Source organism: Thunnus maccoyii, chromosome 4 (genome assembly GCF_910596095.1).
Source record: "Thunnus maccoyii chromosome 4, fThuMac1.1, whole genome shotgun sequence".
Classification (NCBI taxonomy): Eukaryota; Metazoa; Chordata; class Actinopteri; order Scombriformes; family Scombridae; genus Thunnus; species Thunnus maccoyii.
The window spans coordinates 16,984,096-17,004,106 of NC_056536.1; the positions used below are offsets into that span (position 1 = coordinate 16,984,096).

The 20,011-nt window shown below is 38.9% G+C and overlaps 1 protein-coding gene across 1 annotated transcript; it reads left to right on the forward strand.

The window, feature by feature from the left end:
- Positions 1-4,022: 4,022 nt before the first annotated feature.
- On the forward strand, positions 4,023-18,263 carry acvrl1 (activin A receptor like type 1). The gene is made up of 10 exons (XM_042409800.1): positions 4,023-4,705; positions 12,035-12,106; positions 13,998-14,234; positions 14,607-14,812; positions 14,904-15,003; positions 15,089-15,235; positions 15,372-15,647; positions 15,824-16,021; positions 16,845-16,975; positions 17,188-18,263. Exons 2-10 carry the CDS (start codon positions 12,037-12,039, stop codon positions 17,332-17,334), a joined length of 1,512 nt encoding a protein of 503 aa, XP_042265734.1. The 5' UTR covers positions 4,023-4,705; positions 12,035-12,036; the 3' UTR covers positions 17,335-18,263.
- Positions 18,264-20,011: the final 1,748 nt, after the last annotated feature.

The window sequence follows — 20,011 nt, forward strand, 5'->3', positions numbered from 1 at the left end:
CATTATATTATTTTTTTTAAACACTGTACACTTATGAAGATTTTACCAAGCTGTGTATTGTGAACGGTTTCCAAGTAGCGTGCCATCATGGTATTTAATGCAAAATAACCAAAACAATAGAATAATCTATTGTGGCTGCTTTTTACAAGGCCACACACTTAAGTTTCACAGGCAACTAAGGTTGTCATACCTTTTTTCTTTTTCCTCTCTGCAATGGGACTAATGCCAACCCATCAAACCAATTGTTACAGAAATTGGTACATTGTAGTCTAAGAAACAGAGGCACAGTTGTGTCATAACAATCCCTCTTGCACCACCATCAGTCAAAGGTAAAGTGATATATTTGACTTGATTTGCTGATCACTAATGTGGCTCCAACCTCATCATCTTTAATATTTTCAACTATACACAAACCCTTTTGACCCAAAGAATAAAGGCTGTTTGATAAAGTTTTTTATCAAACACTCTTTCTTTTGCCTCTTCTTCCTCTAGGAAGGTTATCCACTGTATGTAACATGTAGCATCTACCAGATGCCTTTATTATGTCTTTTTGACAGAATTTTCATACTCCAAACTTTGTGAAAAATGAACTAAAAGCTGTCTGCAACACTTTGTCTGATCATGAGATAGCCTGCTCTTACAAGTCTCCGGTCAGCCGGTGCTTACACCATCACAACAATTGCTGCTAACAATATTTTTTATAGAAATCAACAGCAGACCTCACATCTGCGTTCTGAATTACATACACACAGAAAAGAATCTATTTGTACATAATGTTACTCAGGAAATTTGTGTTAATAATATGATGGGCATACATTAAACATCTATCTATCTATCTATCTATCTATTGATCTATCTATCTATCAAGGCATCTATTGGGACACTTTAAAATATTCTGTTTATAGATCAACTTGGTAAATTGTAAAATTATGTATAAATGAAAAACTAATAACTCATACACTTGTAACCACATTGCATATTTGTGTTATCTGAAAAAATGTTCTATTTAGATAATGTTCATATGAAACATTTGAGGATCATTCCTGGGGTTATTTTTTAAGTGAAAGTGACTCAGAAAGTTCAGGTCTTCTACCTCAGTGAGACAGATGAAAACTTGTGTTTGTATTCAAGCTTGGAATAAATTTACTGACCTTTGCAAGTGAGTTTGTTTTTCTTCCATGTAACCAAAAGTACCATTAGTGTGTTTGAAGTGGTTACATAAAACATTTTGGTGATGTGCAGTTACTGAAATAGAAAAAGATGTTAAAGTTACCTCCTCGACACTGCTCATATAGAATAAAGTTGCTTTGAGCTTCTAAAGGAAGCCTATAATGTGCACTCTAGAGTGGCATGGGATGGCTTTTGAACCTTGGTCTGTAATCTTTTAATCTAATGTGCGGCATCATTATATAATAGTTAGCTTTTATGGGTAGCTACTTTGATTTTTTTTTTTTTATTACTGTTTTTAATTTCCTGGGTTTCATGCTAACATTTGAAGTTTCCTGTCTCAACAAAAAGCACAAGTACACAAACAGAGAGATCAGTCTTGTTTAAGTGGTCATTTTAAGGATTAAACATCGCATATAACATTATATTTTTAGTGTTTAGTGTCACTTCCTCTTCACAGAGGGAACTTGCTGACTCGAGGTCAGCTCTAAAATAAATACCTCTCGAAAGTTCAATGAAAGAACACATTAGACCGCAACCATGAGACTGTGAACACATATTCACAAACAGATGTAGCACAATTGTACAGTTTTTGACCTCTGAGAATATCACTGGGAAGTGTGAATGTGACTTAAGTCAAAACTACATGAGGGCCATAGCTAAAATATTGGCTTTCAGTAGTATTAAAGAAAAGTAAAATAAGCCTCCTCTTTATCAAGAATTTGCTTATGAATAACTCACAGTACAATGTCTGTTGGAGCAATATCACAGTTCCTCTCCTCTAGTAGATTGTACAACAAATGAAGGCTTTTCTAGAAAGACCTTCAGGGAATAGGGCAGGGTGGCTCTTTGACTCACAGAGATTAGTTGGAGAGAAACATACGTAAATGCTGATTGAAAAAAAGAACAACAATTTGCTCTCTTTTCTACATGACAGCTGATGTGAGAGCTTCCAGCTGTGTCTGCAGCCGTAAGCCAAAAAACTGAGAGATTACAGAGTCTGAGAACAAGGAGGGGAATTTATATTACAGACATGAAGACATCTCTCTTAGGCTCTGCTGAATGAAGTGTTTTTCACATAGTGCCGTCTCTCTGGCATCTAAGAGACAGCTCTGTAATAGCTATTGAGAAACATCTCAACTGCCACAATACCACCATTGTTACAAAAGATGGGTATTTGAGCACCATTGTCCGCCATCCGAAATTTGAGAGGACACGTAAGCATTACAATGCTCACCAAATACGTTAGCCGTACAGATCAGCAGGATAGTGTTGTCTCTTCATAGAATGATGAATCTTGAAGTTCGCCTACACTCAAAACTGTGCTTATTTCACGCGGATGTTTGAACCTCACTGTGCAGAATGTCATATGTGCAGAGTTTGACAAGACAGGGCTGTTTTCACATTTATTTACTGAAGCTGGTGGAGTTTAAGACGTGTACATGTGAGCATGATTTTATGACCTCATAATTAAACCACTCATGGTCCAATATGCAACTTAGAGAGGTGTGATGTGTAAACTTGGAACCTCTAGTTCAACACTAAGAATGGACTTTTCGTTGAAGTAGGGGACTTTTTTCTCTTTTGTTTATTGTTACTTCACTTAGATGACCTTCACTGTGCAGAATGATGTATGTACAGAGTTTGACACTAGAAAACTGTTGCTATGCATCACCTTAAATCTGTGAACCCACAAGCATCACAGTTTGGAGCCAATCATGGTCCAGTATGCAACTTACACAAATGTAAGGCCAGCAGTTAAACCTATTGACCCTCCTATTGTGTTAGGGTCAAATTTGACCCGTTTTCAAGTTTCAATGTGTGAAAAATACTTTAAATTTTTTCTAATCAAAACAAGGCTTCATTACATCTTCAACAATGGCCTTCTGAATACAATAAAACACATTTCGATATTTTTTTTTAATGCCTATATATTCAAAAAAATTACATCTGTTGAGTCATGGGTCAAATTTGACCTGGTAGTATTATTCATGCACAGAAAAACATAGTAAATGTTGCCAAACCATCATGAATAACAAAAATTACAACAAAACAAATAGTAATGAAATCCTACAAAAATAGTATAATAATATCGTGTAATAATATTAAAATTATGTTTCATGCCAAGAAAGCATATTGACTTGAATTCAATTGTAGAGTGGCACACAGCAAATATGATTCCATGCACACACACCCCTCTCTCCTTTACTCACACTCAATACACACACACACACACACACACACACATATCTCCTGTCCACCAGCTATATATGGATATATCTGTATAGAAATATATAGGCTGCGGCTTTCTTACACTTAACTCTTTAACCCTAATCCTACCAAATGGGATAACACAGAGACCCCAGAGGTATATTTTATTTTATTTGATCTCAAAGGTGCTATATTCTATCATTCCAATTTTTCAATCAGTTTGTTCCTAATGACTTCATATCATTGTTTCCTGTTTCTGTTTTTAGTGTTTTTTTGACCCCGGTCAAAAGCACCCAATTCTGCCTATGCAGTTTTAATATATGGAACTATTTATTGAGTTCATGTTTGTTATTAATTACATATGTAACTAATAATGTTTTGAAAAGAAATAAGTTAACATTTTGCTATGATGGACAGTAGTTTATTCTTGGGGTCCCCAGGGACCCCAGTCAGTAGTCTTTGTATGTTAAATATGTTGGTAGGATGAGGGTTAAGATCATCCCTTTTGCTGAAATGATAAAGCCTTCACTGGGCTGCAGTGAGAACTTATAAAAAAATATGGTTTGTGGTTACATAAATTAGCCTATAAAATGTCATTGTATCCTAGTTGGGTCTTTGAAGCACATTCCTGTCAGTGTGCAGACACCAGCACACAGGGGAAAGAGGAAAATGAGAGGTTTCGCAAAGCAACAGGAAAACCGCAATGAGAACACATTCCAGGCAGAGCAGACCCTGTACGGGACAATGAGGGGTGGGACAAAACTGTAAACTATTTAAAATCTGCAATCTTGCCTTCAGATCACGAACACAGACAACAACAAAAGAAAGGTCTTTACTTGGTGGCACAGAGCTTACGGTGTAGCGACACTTGTGAAGTTGTCACAGCGGAGGGTTGTCGGTGGTTTATCAGCGCAGATTTGGACCGAGATGAGATAGACTCGCCCTGCCAGGACATAGCCGCCTTTTTTATTTTCTACGTCTTTCACTTCTTCTTTATAACTCACTTGTTATCACCTGAACGGTTTCAGCTTTTATTTATTTTGGAGCAGAAAGCGAGCGGACGAACTTTCTTTCCTAGAAACGTCGTTTTGTCGTCTTCAAAGCAGGAAACGATGTGAGCTCTCTTTGGATGAAACATCTGCAACTGAGCCGTTTAAACGAAAACTAAAGCGATTTAAATCCCTCTGGAAATGGAGCCAGCTGTATGTTAAACGTATCTTGTACTTTTTGACACACTTTGGTCACGGAGGAGACACTTGAAGCTGACTTTGATATGGGAGACGAGCGGCGCTTACATCTGTCACGTTGAACGGCGAGCAGAAAACAGGTAATGGCGTAAAACATTGTTTTCTCTATCTGTAGGTGTTGTATACGCTGCACTGTGATTGTTATAGCCTATAGCTTATGATGTGAACTGTAGCTAACACTGAACTTTAAGTCACCTTTGGCAGCGCCACACATCACTCCACGTGTTTCCAGATGTGAACCAACAGCTGTCAAGAAGTGGTCCACCTGGACTAAAGACAAATTAACATTTAACATGATTTTTAACGTATATGACACTCTTTTCATTATAATACCAACTTGAAGGTGGAGTTTTATGTAGCTTTTGCCCCATTTGTTCCTTACTGTCCCATCTTCAACAGTAAACTGCTGCTTAAATGTGAAAACATCAGTAATAATCACATCATATAGCATATAATCATACACTGACTAAACCTGTGTACTTGTACTCATGTGATATGTTTAATTCAGGACTTTCACTTGCAAGTATCTTTAGACATCTCTCTTCTTTTTTTACATCTTGCACCACTTGCCTGTACTTTGTGTGCTAAGATTCATATCTCAAAAACATGTTGAGGTGAAAAGTTCAGACCTCTTGAAATTTGCAGAAATGACATATTTGCTGCATAAGTGGGCCTATATCTTAAAACATAAATATAATCATAGATGTGTACGTCTCCTCCTTGCACATTTTTATCTATACCTCACACACACACACACACACACACACACACACACACACACACACATAGCCTTTGTGTGTATAGGGCATGACATCCATGACATCAGGTCACACTCATACTGGGGTTTTTTTGGAAGCAAAGACCAGTTTATGTGTATCTATGTGTAGGTCTAAGGTCTACATGGCAGACAAATCAAATAAAGTGACAGTCGAGATCTGTCCTTTTCTTTCCCAGACACGCATTCATTGTAGTTATGCATGTGAGAGATTGCATGCAGCAACTGAGGTATAAAGCCTGCCAAGCCTAGCTTTGTCTGTGAAATGAAGATACAATCAGTCATTCCATTCTGTCGCTGTAACTAGCAGACGGTCGCAATCACTGGATTACAGATTTAAGGGTTTTTCCACATAAAATACACACGCAGCACACAAACGTTCTAAATGCTCGGCTAAGTCATTAAAAAAGGGACTGAATGTGATGTTGTCTACCATTAAGCCACATGATAGAAGCTTCTGCAGTGTCACTGCTTAAAGTTGCTTTCCAGAGATAGAGTTATAGGGCTTTTTGGTGCGATGAGGCCCAGTGGAGGGGCTGTTGGAGGAGGCTGCTGTGCTATGCCATGCCCCCACCATCCACCACCATAACCATACAGTCATCCAGATGGAATGAGAGATCTGCCTCCCCGAGTCAAAGCTGTGTAGATGAGAGGAAGAGATGACAATGGATCTTTTCCCCTTGGGTCAAGCGGGTGTAGCATTAGACAGAAGGGAGACAAACAGGAGAGAGGAAGTGTGCTGGAATCTTAAGTCAGGCTGCCTACGATGAAGGACATGATTACGGCTCTCTCCTATGTCAGAACCCTGTGGATGATAAAAAATGATAGCTAGAGAAATGAGACGCAGTTGTGCCGCCTCCACTGAGAATAAATTCATTCTGTGGGGTGGAGTTGTGTTTATGCTTTTCCTCCTCTGGACCCACAGATTAACTGACACTGACATGTAGGCTGCATAATACAGGAAGTGCTCTTTGCTGTTTAGTGAAATATGGCTTGTGGTTTCAGTAAGTGAGAGTTGAATGCTGAGCTGGGTTCTCATCGTTTGAGCTGGAGCTCCAGAGCTTAACCAGATAGAAGGGAAGTCTAAAGATACACTCTAAAAAAAAAAAGAGAATACACTGACTCAACTTAAGAAAAATAAGGTAATAAATTTGCATTCGTCTTTTTAAGTAATTCAAATGCAGCCATTATTGAGTAAATCCCATGAGACTTTTATAGTTAGAGCAATTCAATTAGTTTGTACAACCAACATGATTTGTTTTGTCCTCTAAAAGCTTAATTAAGTTGAACCAACTTAATTTCAATTAAAAAGTTCTGGTGATATTAAGTGGTCAACTTGCTTCATTTAAGCTATTCTAACGTCTTTATTTTACATCCATTCTACTCAGAAATGCCCAGGTACATTGTTACCTTCATTGTTTTGAGTATTGAGTATTATTATTTCACTTGCAAGCTTTTACCAGGAAGTTGCTCTTAAACAAGATAAACAACAACAACAACAACATATTCATATGATTAATGTGGATTTTGGAGGACTGAATCCAAGGCTTCACTCTCTGCACATGTTAAAGAATAGACTAGAAAAATAACACTATACACTATGTGGAAAGGAATACATCAATTTAGTGTTGCTGGTGTTGGCAAAAACACATCAGATGGCTACATAAATTCTCCCTGAGGAATACAGAAGCATGTTTTCCACGTTACTTTGTAAATACATATCTGTTTTACTTCCAAAAAGAACACAGAAAACATCAGAAATGGATTTGAACAACATACATATTGCCAGTTCATTGGGTCCACCAAGCAAAAACTAATGCAGTTAACAGTCTTGCAATGAATTCTACCTTCATGAGAGTTAATCATATTCAGTTTTTGTTGAGACAGCTTTAGGGAGGTTTTGATTCAACTGTATTGTCATTTTGACGCTGTATAGATTATTTGTGCTTGTTGTAAAACTGTATCACATCATACTGATGTGCCTCTGTTTAGTCCACCCCATTTAGTTCAGTGAAGGAGGACTAAACATTTATAACACCTCAGCAGATACAAATAGAACACACACAATGGCAATATTAGTGTATTTTTTATCAATCAATCAAGTTTATTTGTCGCATGTAATCATGTAAGGTACGATCACAGTGAAATGTGATCCCGTCTGTTCCTTCGATATGTGCACTAAGAAGAGTTTAAATAGAATAAGTAGTAGTGATAAATATGTGTGTATGATTGGAGGGGGGGCAGTCTTAAGTAGTGACCTTATTATGTGCTAATGTTAAGTAGTGTGATTAAAATAACTAGCTTATTACTTAACTAAGCCTCTTCCTATGGCGTTTCTACAACATGATGTTGACTGCCGCCTGCGTTTGCAGATTGCGCTTGGACACAGAATGTTCTTTAGCTGTGGCTCAATTATCCAACTTTAACCTCACACAAAAATAACTCTAGGGTTTAAACATCAACATGCATCAATTTCAAACTGAAACATGTGTAGTAACCTACATTTGTTACAGATTTATGCAGTTGTTATGCAGCTGTTGCTGACCAAACCTCCATCAACCCAATGGCAACTTTAAATTAGGACAGTGTTACAACTAACGTTACACAAGTTCAGTGTCAACATCATGCGGCTGCCAGTGTAAAACAAAACATAAAAAAAGACTATTTTGAAGACACTAGCTAGCTAAAAGTCTATCAACTTTACAATCGCTGAATAAGCTGAGGACAAGCTGTAATTTCAATTTCAGTGTTGTGTAAAAATGATTTCTTGCACTGTGCTGATACAGTTGGTAGCTGTTATGAATAAAACAAAGCAAAAATAGTTACTCACTTAGCTTTAAATTATATTCTATGCAAACTCCCATTTAACCTTCCTTTCTATTGTGGCAGCAAAACAAGTCAAGGCAAATTCAGCCTTGTAGCCTTTTGCTTTTAATGGATGCTCACTAGATACAAGTTGCACTGACTTAATACTTTTCTATTGTTAAGTGAGGGCAAACATGTTTATTCAAAATCAATTTATTACTAAGTGAAGACAGTCTTCTTTATATTCATTTTGACCAACTTCTTAAAATAAGTTATCAACTGACTAAAACATGTGTTTGTAACAAACTTAATTTTTTATTCTGAAAAAGTTGTTGATTTTAGGTGTTACTCACTAACCCCATTAATCATTTTTTTAGCATGTCAGATCTTTTTTCAGATTTCTCATGAAAAATGGAAATGGTCTGATCTAGCAGAAATTGCACATTTGATTTGAAACCTTGATAAATGTTGGAAACTCCCCTGAGGACACTGTCACGTTCAAGACAGATGGCTCTTAAAATAAATTCATATAAAGAAAACAGGTAAACCATGATTGGAAATTAAAGAAAAGTGTTTTTTTTATGACACCAATTGTATCCAATTACAACATGTCAAAAATCTTCAGTGATTTTTGACATGTTGTAATGTGGTGACTTATTGTGGTTTGAACTAAAATATATGTAGCTAAATGCATCACACCTAAAAGAGGATATCCGCAGTTTTGTGCTGACATGTGCAAGTTCCGCTGCCAGATGTGGGCAGTTCAAGGGATACAGTATTTGTTGTGAAAGAGATGTTAAGTATTATTTATTATTATTATTATTATTTATAGTATTATTTTATCAGAGCACTTGATGATAAAGCAGACAGTGATGCTCACTTACAGCAAGCATTGACTAACCTGTCTTGGGTGGAAAAAAGGTCATTTTAGAAATCATACTTTAAGACCATGCTACAAGCTATTATATATTTTTTGTGACATTTATGACAGTGATCATACTTATTACTTAAGGTTGAGTCTGAATTTATTCATTAAAGCTAAACAGGTTAAACATAATGCATGTTTCATTAAGCATTAATAGAACTAAGTAATCAGAAGTATAACCTTCTCAGGACAAAAGAACCTTTTGAGGAAGAAAAGTGAGGTGATACGAGGAGAGGACTGGATTTGAGTTTCATTAAATTCAGTATTCTTCATTATTCTTAAATTCATAAATTGTGGTGACAGACTGTCCATCAGGTGTAATTTCTTTCCCCTAAAGCATACTAGAGATGTAAATCAGTGGTTTAACAGTGACTGTTTGCTTCACGAGTCAGTAATTGGCTATTTCAATTCCTACTCTTATTTGATTAGATTTGTAAATTAGGATTTGCTTCAGTAACAAATTGCCAAAACTGTATACCCATTGCATTCAAATGTGCAGTAATGTGACTCAGACTTTCCTTATTCATTAAGCTGCAAAACAACCAGGCAAGTACTTGTGGTACCTTGCAGTAGAAACCATCTTGTGGTCAGGGGCGAGCCTCTATAGAAACTGTCTCACCGACTTAATTCACACTTGTTCATGGGCCATTAGGCACCCATCATAGCATTGTTCATCTAACTGCACACTTTTGCGATTTACTATAAATGCCTCCCACCTCAGATTTCACAGAACAGACCTCAAGCACTGCATATACTACACAGATTGAGTCGTAAAAGAACCCACAAACATGCGCAGGTCACGTCTCGCTCACATATCAACTACATATCAGACAACAGCTTTTACTAAAGACATGCTTGTTAGATGATAGTAATATTGCTTGTATTGCTCTTAATCATGACTGTGGCCTTGGAACTGGAGTTGATCCTCGGGCACTGTGTTGTAGCTGCCCACTCTTAAATAGTCAAGTCAAATGCAGAACAAGAATTGTCACACAGGAATTAATAAAATGTAACTTCATATTTGAAAAAAAAAAGACATTTAAAACAATAAAAAAGAATAGTGAAGAAGTAACTTAAAGGTTGTCAGGACTGATGGTTATTTGTGTTATTGTATGCTGCTTTCTTTTTTAGTCAGACAGTTAAAAGCATGGAGAAATCTTCTAGTTTATGTAATAAATTGTAATTTATTAGTTTATGTAATTCCTTAGTGACAAACAAAGGGACAGTGGGATTACGAAAGGCAACTGTGATGAAATCATGAAGAAAAGAGTCTAAGAGTCTTGTGCCCAGCATGTGAACAAAAATCAAGAGGCTTGTAGGCACAGTTTGCTTTAAAGAAACACGTTAACCCATTTAGGTCTACTTCATATTTAGCAGAGTATATAGCCCTGTTTCCAGGTTCCAGGTACTTTGGAACCAGAGGAACAAATCTCAGGAGCTAAACTTGGATCTAAAAGTCCCTGTTGTGCAATCCTGTTTCCGTTTCCATGGCATCTGAGGAACCAGGTAGACCCATGAGGAATTAAAAAATGACGGCGGATGTTCTTTGTGTTTACTGCTGTATGAGCTAGATGTAAGGAATGAATGAAAAGGAGAAATGCAAAGAGCGTCTGTCCTCACAGTAAATATTCTGTGATGGTTATTTATTTCTGCTTTAGAACATAGAGACATGAAACAATCAGAAAACAACATTTTATTTCTCTCATTCACTGGCTTTGATCTCGCTACTGTCGCTCCCCCTCTTCATTCGCTCTCGAGCTTGCTCGACCACCACCACGCTGTCTCTCTCTCTCTTTTTTCTCGCTCTTTTTTAAAACAAGTCGGGAAGCTGACAACAAAGCCTAACTTTACCTTTAATGTTAAAAAAATGAAGAGAAAAGTCTTCTACTCATTCTAATATCGATACTAGAGTACTTTCTTGTTTTATGAATGAAGTGGTTCATAAGTTGAAACAGTCAGGGTGTCTGTATTTGACCAATCAGCGACGGTTGTCCCTGCAAAGCCCACCCCCAAAGTTCCTGTATTTTTAGAAAGTACTTTCGGGAAGGACTTTCTGGGGATAAAACAATCTCCCTGGAACTCATTTAGACCCCAGTTCATCCGGTGGAAACGCAGGTAGGGGAACTGAGTTCCTCAAAAGGTTCTTAGTCCCTGGGGAAAGTTCCTGCCGTGGAAACACTCCTTATGTAAACAACATAGGCTCTGTTACAGTTGATATTTTTTACTGTGTTTTGTGCTCTTTTTGTTTACAGTTGTTCTTTACTACAATTTATTCACTTTTTATTGATATTTTAGTTAAATAAATCACGTCAACCTGAGTGTCAAGTTACAGACTAGTGTGCTTCAGCTGTGAGAAAGGCTGAGTCGTGTATGACGGCCCTCCTGTTTGCGTGACCCTCTGCAGTGCAGCCCTAAACAATGAGTAGCCTGAGTCTCGCCGGCTAGTCGGGTGGGGCCACTCAATGGCAGGAAGCATAGCCATCAATATTTATTTTGCAAGCAGGGTAGTCGAGGAGTCGACAGGCCTGGAGCCTGGGTAGCACAGCGCCACACACAGTCTCAACACACATACACAAACACTCTGGAGTGCTGTTACAGCCTCCTTCCCCTTAAGCCCCTTTTTCCCATCCAGAGCAATTACAACACAGGCAGACAGGCTGGGCCCTCGGACTGTTGTTTTTGACCTCATAGCTTCCTCTGCCAAAGAGTCCGGGCTGTAGCCACTGCTCGACTCTTCATATACACTGCTATTAAGTTACAGTCTGTAAATTTCAATCACATAGCAGTTGAAATGTCATGAAATCTCTGGTTTCTCGTTATAACAGGGCCTAATAAAGAGACAGTCTATATTACCATCATTTTGTTATATTAACTGTTATTAATTACTTTTTTCTTGTTTCACAGAGATGGGAAGCTCTGCTCTGCTCACAGTGGTGCTAGCTGGGGCATTTCTGTGGATCTCTGCTATCCATGCAGGTGAGTTAGTGGTCAGATGTAGAAAATGTCCACTGTTGTAACAAGCATTCACTCTGCTCCACTCAATTACAGCTCCATTAAAGGATACTTTTGATAATGATGCCACATAACTCACTGAGAATGCAGCTTTTAGTACTTTGTTTTTGTTCTCCGGCTCACACATAGACTCTAGAGTTCAGTCTCACGGTTCTCACCAACCCTCTCATATAAAACAAAGAGCTGATACCAGCAAACAAGCTCAGACAAGCAAAGCACGGGCTACCTGCCTGGCATGAGAGGGCAGAGTGGCTGGTAAAGACAGTCAAGTATCAACTCAGGAATTGGTGAACCAAACCAGAGCTCAAAAGGCTCATAAATATTAGACTTACTTTGTCAGATGGCCTGAAACAGAATGCTCATGTTGCTCCATCTTTCTGCCTCCTAGTGGTCAGTTTTGAACATATTAACTTTATAGCCACAGTGAAACGGAAATTAGAGTGTCTTTAGCCTCTATACTGTTACGTATTTCCCAGTGAAATGGAATATGTGTGGGGTGTACAGTTACAAGAGGGATTTAAATCAAATCTTCAGATGGGATTGGACTGCTAAAAAGGGGCTTAGCGAATATAGCGTGATAGTTAGCTTCCACAGACATACCTCCCTCGCCTCTTGTTAGATTAGGAAGATGATGAGGGGGAAATGAACAAATTAGACCCCAACTACATTCTTTTGGAGATGAAAACAAAGTTTTTGCTTACTGATATAACACACACTTCCCTTTATAATGCTGCTCTGCTAGCTACTATCACAAGTAGTCAAGTGCAGTTTTATTTTGATTAGATGGATTTTTACACCCCTGAGTTCAAGATGAGTCATCTAACATTTATAAATGTTTTACAGGAAGAGAAAAGACAGGGATTTTGATATAATTTCTTAATATAAATGTATATATATATGTGTGTGTGTGTGTGTGTTTGGCATATAACAAGAGATACATAAACAATTGACACAGGGACACAGGATTAGAACTATGAAAATGTTTTTTTAATTTGCTGTGTCTTTAAGCATTGTTTCAGTATTTTGGGGGAGGGGTTTTCCCTTTTCCACTCATTTGTGGCTTAGATGTTCATTCTGCAAGTGTCTGCAGAGTTATGTTTCAGCCAGGAGTTTTTACATGAGAATGCCTTTGCTGCAAGTATTTGTGCTTTTCAATGCACACACACTATATGCATTTAAACTTTTATGCTGGTGAGTTCAAGCTTTAGCAACTGACCTGGCCATTATTTGCTACAGTCATATTTGGCATGAATTACCTCAATCATATGTCAGTGAAAAAAATAAAAACATAAGTACCATGATGCAGAGGCAAATTTGGGAGGATTTAGGATATAAAAACAACCCCCTAATCACCATGAACATCCCAGTTTACCTTGATTTAGTCATTCCTCCTCTTTTTCTCAGACTTTTCATTTCCTGTTGTTCTGTTTTTCTGTTGTTCTGTTTTTCTGTCACTCTGATTCAGGTAGACCACGGACTGTATCATTTCAAAACCAAAAGTACCTCTCCTGGTTAACCACAAGCCTTGCACATCTATGTGACATCTTGTGGCTGCCAGGAAATGTAGATACATACGTATCTCTTTCTATTACCACTAGAGTTTCCCCTTGAGGAAGCCAAGGTCTCTTTACAAGTACAGCTTATCACTTTCTAATCTTATTCTTCATGTTTGGCCTTGCTTGTCTCTTAGTTTTCCCAGAACATTCATCTTTGGCAGGTTTCTCAATTTATTATTCACTTATACAACCGTGTAATGCACATGCATTTGTGCACATATGCACAAATGTTCCTGTGAGCAAACACGTGCATTTGCCTGTTTGTCTGCACTGTCTGTGTATATTTCCTTCTGCTTCAGACTCCGAAGATGATGGGAAGCTGCTGTGTGCGTGCGAGAATCAAAAAGGCACATGTGTGAACGAAACCTGCAGAGGAGACCTCTGCTTTTACACTTGGGTGCAAGGCAACGAGGAGAAGGGTTGTTTCCCTGAGGCAAACTACCGGGAGCAATGCTACACCTCCTTTGAGCGCTTCTATGTCCACTGCTGCAGAAAGGACCTGTGCAACACCTATGCCACACCACCTCCGGGTATTGGTCAGTACCCAAAGCCATTGCTTTCCAACATTTGAACAGCACATTCATGTAACCTGAAGAACCAGTGTGGTATTGATCTTCCTGGTTTGGCATCAATGTTCTCACAGGCTCTGCTTTGTACTGATGGGATTCAAAGCTTCCCTCTACATAGTAACTGCTTCCCCCTTGTGGTCAGGTTGAGTAAATGAATACTGAGTGGCTTTCCCAGTTTAGACTGATGACACACTGAATGTTACGTTACCTGTATGTTTACCTTCAATCAAAATAGAATACCAAATTATAAACTTCTCTTGATAATGTTGTGAAGTGTTCTCCACTGGTTTCGCAAACTCAAATATGTGTGTGTGCCTGATTGCTTATGTGTGTAACCAGATGGAGAATCGACAGCAATGCCCCCAGAACTCCCACGTCCAGAGCTGTGGATCACCGTGGCCTTGCTACTGTTAATCATGGTTGTCAGTGTGTGTGGCCTGTTGGTGTTCCTGCGCTTCCGACGTGCCCACTGTCGACTGAGAAATGTTGAGGACCATGACGTCACCATGCTTAAAGTCCCCAGTGGAGATGACCCCACATACGGCGTAAGATTTGATGTTGACAGAATACTATCAAAAGATGTTCTAGTTTTCCAGTTGTCATATATGGATTATCCCTTTTCATCTCTTTCTCCAGGATATCTTTGATGAGTTTTGTACGTCAGGGAGTGGGACAGGGCTGCCCTATCTGGTCCAAAGGACTATGGCCAGACAGATCTCACTTGTCGAGTGTGTCGGTCAGTCTCCTTCCTCACCACTGCTGCTCCACTCTGTCTTTTTTCTGTGCTTTCCAGTTGTGTAATTGTGTCACTCTGTTCTCAGGTAAAGGCAGGTATGGGGAGGTGTGGAGAGGAACTTGGATGGGGGAGAGTGTGGCTGTCAAGATCTTCTCCTCTAGGGACGAGCAGTCCTGGTTCAGAGAGACAGAGATCTACAATACTGTGCAGCTGCGACATGACAACATACTGGGTACGGCAGCAGATTTAATTTCAAAAGACATTATTCCTGTGATGTGCTTCCTGTGAAGGGAAAGGTGCAGTAGCACTTCAAAAGGCATCAGCCAAAAGACAGACATTGAAATAGCCATCTTCTCTTCCGGCTTTAGGTTTCATAGCCTCTGACATGACATCCAAGAATTCCAGCACCCAGCTGTGGCTCGTCACCCACTTTCATGAGCTGGGTTCACTCTACGACTTCTTGCAGTACAGCAGCTTGGAGCCTGAAAGCTGCCTGAGGATGTGTCTGTCTGTGGCCTGTGGTCTGGTCCACCTCCACACTGAGATTGTCAGCTCCCAGGGCAAGCCAGCTATCGCCCACCGGGACCTGAAAAGTCGAAACATCCTGGTAAAGCGGAACGGACAGTGCTGCATCGCTGACCTTGGTGAGGGTTGAGTCGAAGCGAGGAAAGCACATCACACCTTCTAACTGTGTCTGTTTCCAACTTGCACTGATTATTTCACTCAATATCTTGAGAAAAAACAGTAGTCAGCTATATTGAAGTTGGGAATGTGCTGCAAATTAAAAGGTTGTGTCTGTGCTTTGTGCCTTCTCTTTTAGGTTTGGCTGTGATACACTCTCAGTCCAATGACTACCTCGATGTGGGCAACAATCCTCGTGTGGGGACCAAGCGCTACATGGCCCCTGAGGTGCTGGATGAGAGTATACGTACGGACGTCTTTGAGTCCTACAAGCAAACTGACATCTGGGCCCTGGGTCTGGTTTTCTGGGAAATTTCACGCAGGACCATTGTCAATGGTAACTTGAGGCAACAGCAGATTCGATTTTTGTCCCTTTGTAGATTTTAGTTGGTGTAGTAATTTTTACCTACTCAATTTTCAGGAGGAAAATGTTATTCAATGAATCTGTTATAAGTTGATGTGTTACCCATTCACTCAAATGCATCATGTTGAAAATGTGTTTTCTCTGTCATGTCTGTCTGGCTCTGGTAGAGTATACATAAGAGGCAGTTTGTCCCATGTCTCTCAGCACTCCAGTGTTTTCCTAGTCTGTGTCTGTCTCTACTATCCTCTCTCATGATTAGCACTGCAGTAATTATAAACAGTCTTATCTGGTGTCAGCACTCGCTTGTACATAGTCCAGATGCCCTCACACACAATTTGTAGATGGACGCGCACACACAGGCACACATGAACAAACACACTTAGTGTAAATGGATGCACATACACATCCATAACTTTGTGTGTGTGCTATTTGGGTGCACACACATACACACACTCAACAGGCCTTGCAGATCTTCATCATAGTGTAGTCGCCAGGGAATTGATATCTTTCCTGCTCTCTTGTTTAGTCAAACATACTTTACAAAACTCCCACTATAGTCTATCTCAAGGAGTGTGCTATTTCAGGCCTTCTATGAAGAGAAATTTATGTACTGAAAATTTCTGAGATAAAAGAGGTTCAACAGTCTATTCATTAAGTTGATAATGAGTTGGGTTTTTTTTACAATGCACCCTAAGTCTTACAACCTGTGTTGTAATAGTTTGGTAATTATTTTTCTGCTCAACTGAAGAAACAGCACAGCTGAATCTTTTTAAAAATCTCTGTTGTGTTGTTTTAGGGATTGTGGAAGAGTACCGTCCTCCCTTCTTTGACATGGTGCCCTCAGATCCCAGCTTTGAGGAAATGAAGAAGGTGGTGTGTGTGGACCAGCAGAGGCCCAGCTTGCACAACAGGCTTCATTCCCATCCGGTAGGCCATCTGATACATGCACACACACACACACACAAGTGCAATTATTTTCACTTCTCCTCACCTTTGGCACTCACATATTCTCAAATTCCCACACACAGGTAAACCTTGTGCACATACAGTCAACATAGTAATACTGCTTTAACAGAAACATTACAAAACACTAACTGTGATGGACAAGTGGTATTTTACATTTGTCACTGTGTGTCCAGATCCTGTCGGCCATTGTGAAGATCATGAAGGAGTGCTGGTTCCAGAATGCGCCAGCCCGCCTCACAGCGCTGCGGGTGAAGAAGACGCTTTCCAAACTGGACCACGACAGCGACTTCAGCATCGAGAAACTCAAACGGGACATCTAGACCAGAGCACCAGAATGAAACAGGGCCACAAGATTGAAACAGCTTGAAGGGATTTTGCACCACATTCCAACAGCATTGGGTGCATATCATTAGCATATTTTGAACTAATGACTCACACAGTCACTGCATTATATTAAAACCATATGACTTTGAACAGTAGTGTCTAGACTGTCCTGCACCCAAGGCTATTTTCTTTGTTAGCCCAATTTTCATCTCCCATATTTCGGGTGCCTTAAACCAAGAGGCCCCTAAAAGAAAACCAATGTGATCAAATATTTCTTTTCAACTGCAAAAAACTTAGATCAGACGACAGAGTGATGATCACAGAACAATTCATAGGCTGTTTTTCGACACACACAGGATTTTATTCATCATTCTGTAAACATAGCGTGATTACTCATCGTCTTGGATGAGAGGAAGTACAACATAGTTTTGTTTTTGTCATACTGGAGTTTCTCTGAAATAAAATTGCACTTGCGGGTTTTCCCATAATTACCAACACCACAGAAAAGAGAACAGAAAGAGCCTGGTTGTCCTTCACTATAACTACAGGAAACATGTAAGTAATAACATGCTCATAACAAAGCACATTACCTGTTTAACTTTTATAAAAATGAGCATTTATCATCCGCACATAGACGCAATGAGCTATTTAGTTGTACATATTTTAACTGTGGCTGTTGTCTTATATCACCATTGGGTTTGTTGTAAATATTTAACCTATTTCAAAAGGGGGTATTATTTTCTATTATTCAGCAAAGAGACACATATTATTCATTTTTATGACACAACTTTTTTACAAAATATTTTTCTACATTTCTGTAGGCCTAAAATGTACCATCACCATCCCTATGAATTCACAACAGTTAAAAAGTAAATAACTGACATGTAATATTGTATATGTTGAATAAAGGATTGTATTTTTCAAATGTTGGGGCTGTATATTCTGATTTGTAGCAGATATGAATGCAATCCTCTCATTGGCCAGTAGAGGTCATCAGATTATAGACAGTGATACATGTTGTTTACAGTATAGTGCAGCTCACCTCGACAGGTTTACAGCTTAATCTGTTTTGATAGATAATTGCCTGCTGTACGTATTTCCTCATATCTAAATAACCATGAAGTCCTTTGTTAATTGCATGAAATTCACCATATTCATTAAGATCAGCATTTTTTCTCTCAGTCACGCTCACCTTACAGTGAGATGCTCAAGTTAAAATATAAATGCAATTATGTAAGACAAACCTGACTGAATGGGGACTTAACATGAATAAACATGTTAAAAAAAAAGAAGGTTCATTTATTTTTGCTGCTTTTTCTGCTCAGTAGTTAAAGTTTTAATGTTAATATAATGCTAATGCTAATGCTAATATAACCTTGCACATGTCATGTTTAATTTTGTCACTTATGAAGAAAGAATGCAAACATTCAGGATTATCCAATCTGTGAAGTTTCATTTATAACTAATCTATAGATCCTTTTTTTCTTTTTAAAAAAAAAAGAAAATTCTGACATATTTCTACATAAATCATTTTTTTCCTCAAAAACAAAACTGCTTGAAAAAATGTATGTCTGCTCTTCAGATGAGTCAAAAATGTAACCATAGCCTTACAGTTTTAGCTTTAACCTGAGCAACCATAGTGTATTAAGTTGGATTAAGTGTCAGGTTAAATTAAGATGGTTGATATCTCATTTTATATTAAAAAATATTTTTAAAAAACAAATATTTTGCTTCTCCAATGATCTGGTGGGAAAAATGTGGTCAAAGTGAAGCATGAAATTATCTAATTTGACATGCAGAACATCAGACTGTTACAAAGAATACAAAATGTCCAACAAGAATCAAAATTCTGCAAACATTTTTCCCCAAGAAAGTTGCCCAGCGGTTGGTGAAAATAATCATTTTGTCCCCTTCATGTAATGTTTTCTCTCTGTATCTGTCATGCTTGCTCTTCCTTTATCTGTTTGTGTGTGCATGTGTGTGTGAATATGTGTGCGTGTGTGTGTGTGTGTGTGTGTGTGTGTGTGTGTGTGTGTGTGTGTGTGTGTGTGTGTGTGTGTGTGTGTGTGTGTGTGTGTGTGTGTGTGTTGTCTGTCTGCCTGGTTGTTGAACAAACTCCAGAGAGATAATACTCCCTCAAAGCCCCAGTCTGTCTGGTCAGTCAGATGAAGAGCTGGTTATTTTTAACACTGTAGGGGGGTTGTTCAAGTATCAGAGAGGCCAAACTCCCTGTCTGTGAGTGCAGAGCCCATCTCACTTCTCTCTCTGCTTCCCTCCTCTGTGTATTCTTTTTCACGGTGGGATCACTCCAAATGGCTCGGCAGAGACGGAGGGATTTGTTCAGCAGACAACGCATGCTGAGGACATGTGAAGATAAATTGGACAGGGCTGATAATGGACAGATATAAAGCCACAGAGGAGACTATGCAGACACAATTAGGCTTGAGGATAGATCAGTGAGAGCGCTAGCAAGAGGACAGGCGATAAAAGCAGGGACAGATAAAGTCCCAAATGCACCTGGTTACAGCCTGACTCACCCTTTCCTGAGCTTCATTCTCAATCAGTGGCAGCTGGAAGTGTTAGTGGGGTATAGACTGGTCCCCAAGCTGAGAGAAAACCCGGAATAGATCTGGACCAAAACACCATGTACAAATTTTCAGATCTTTCTCACTA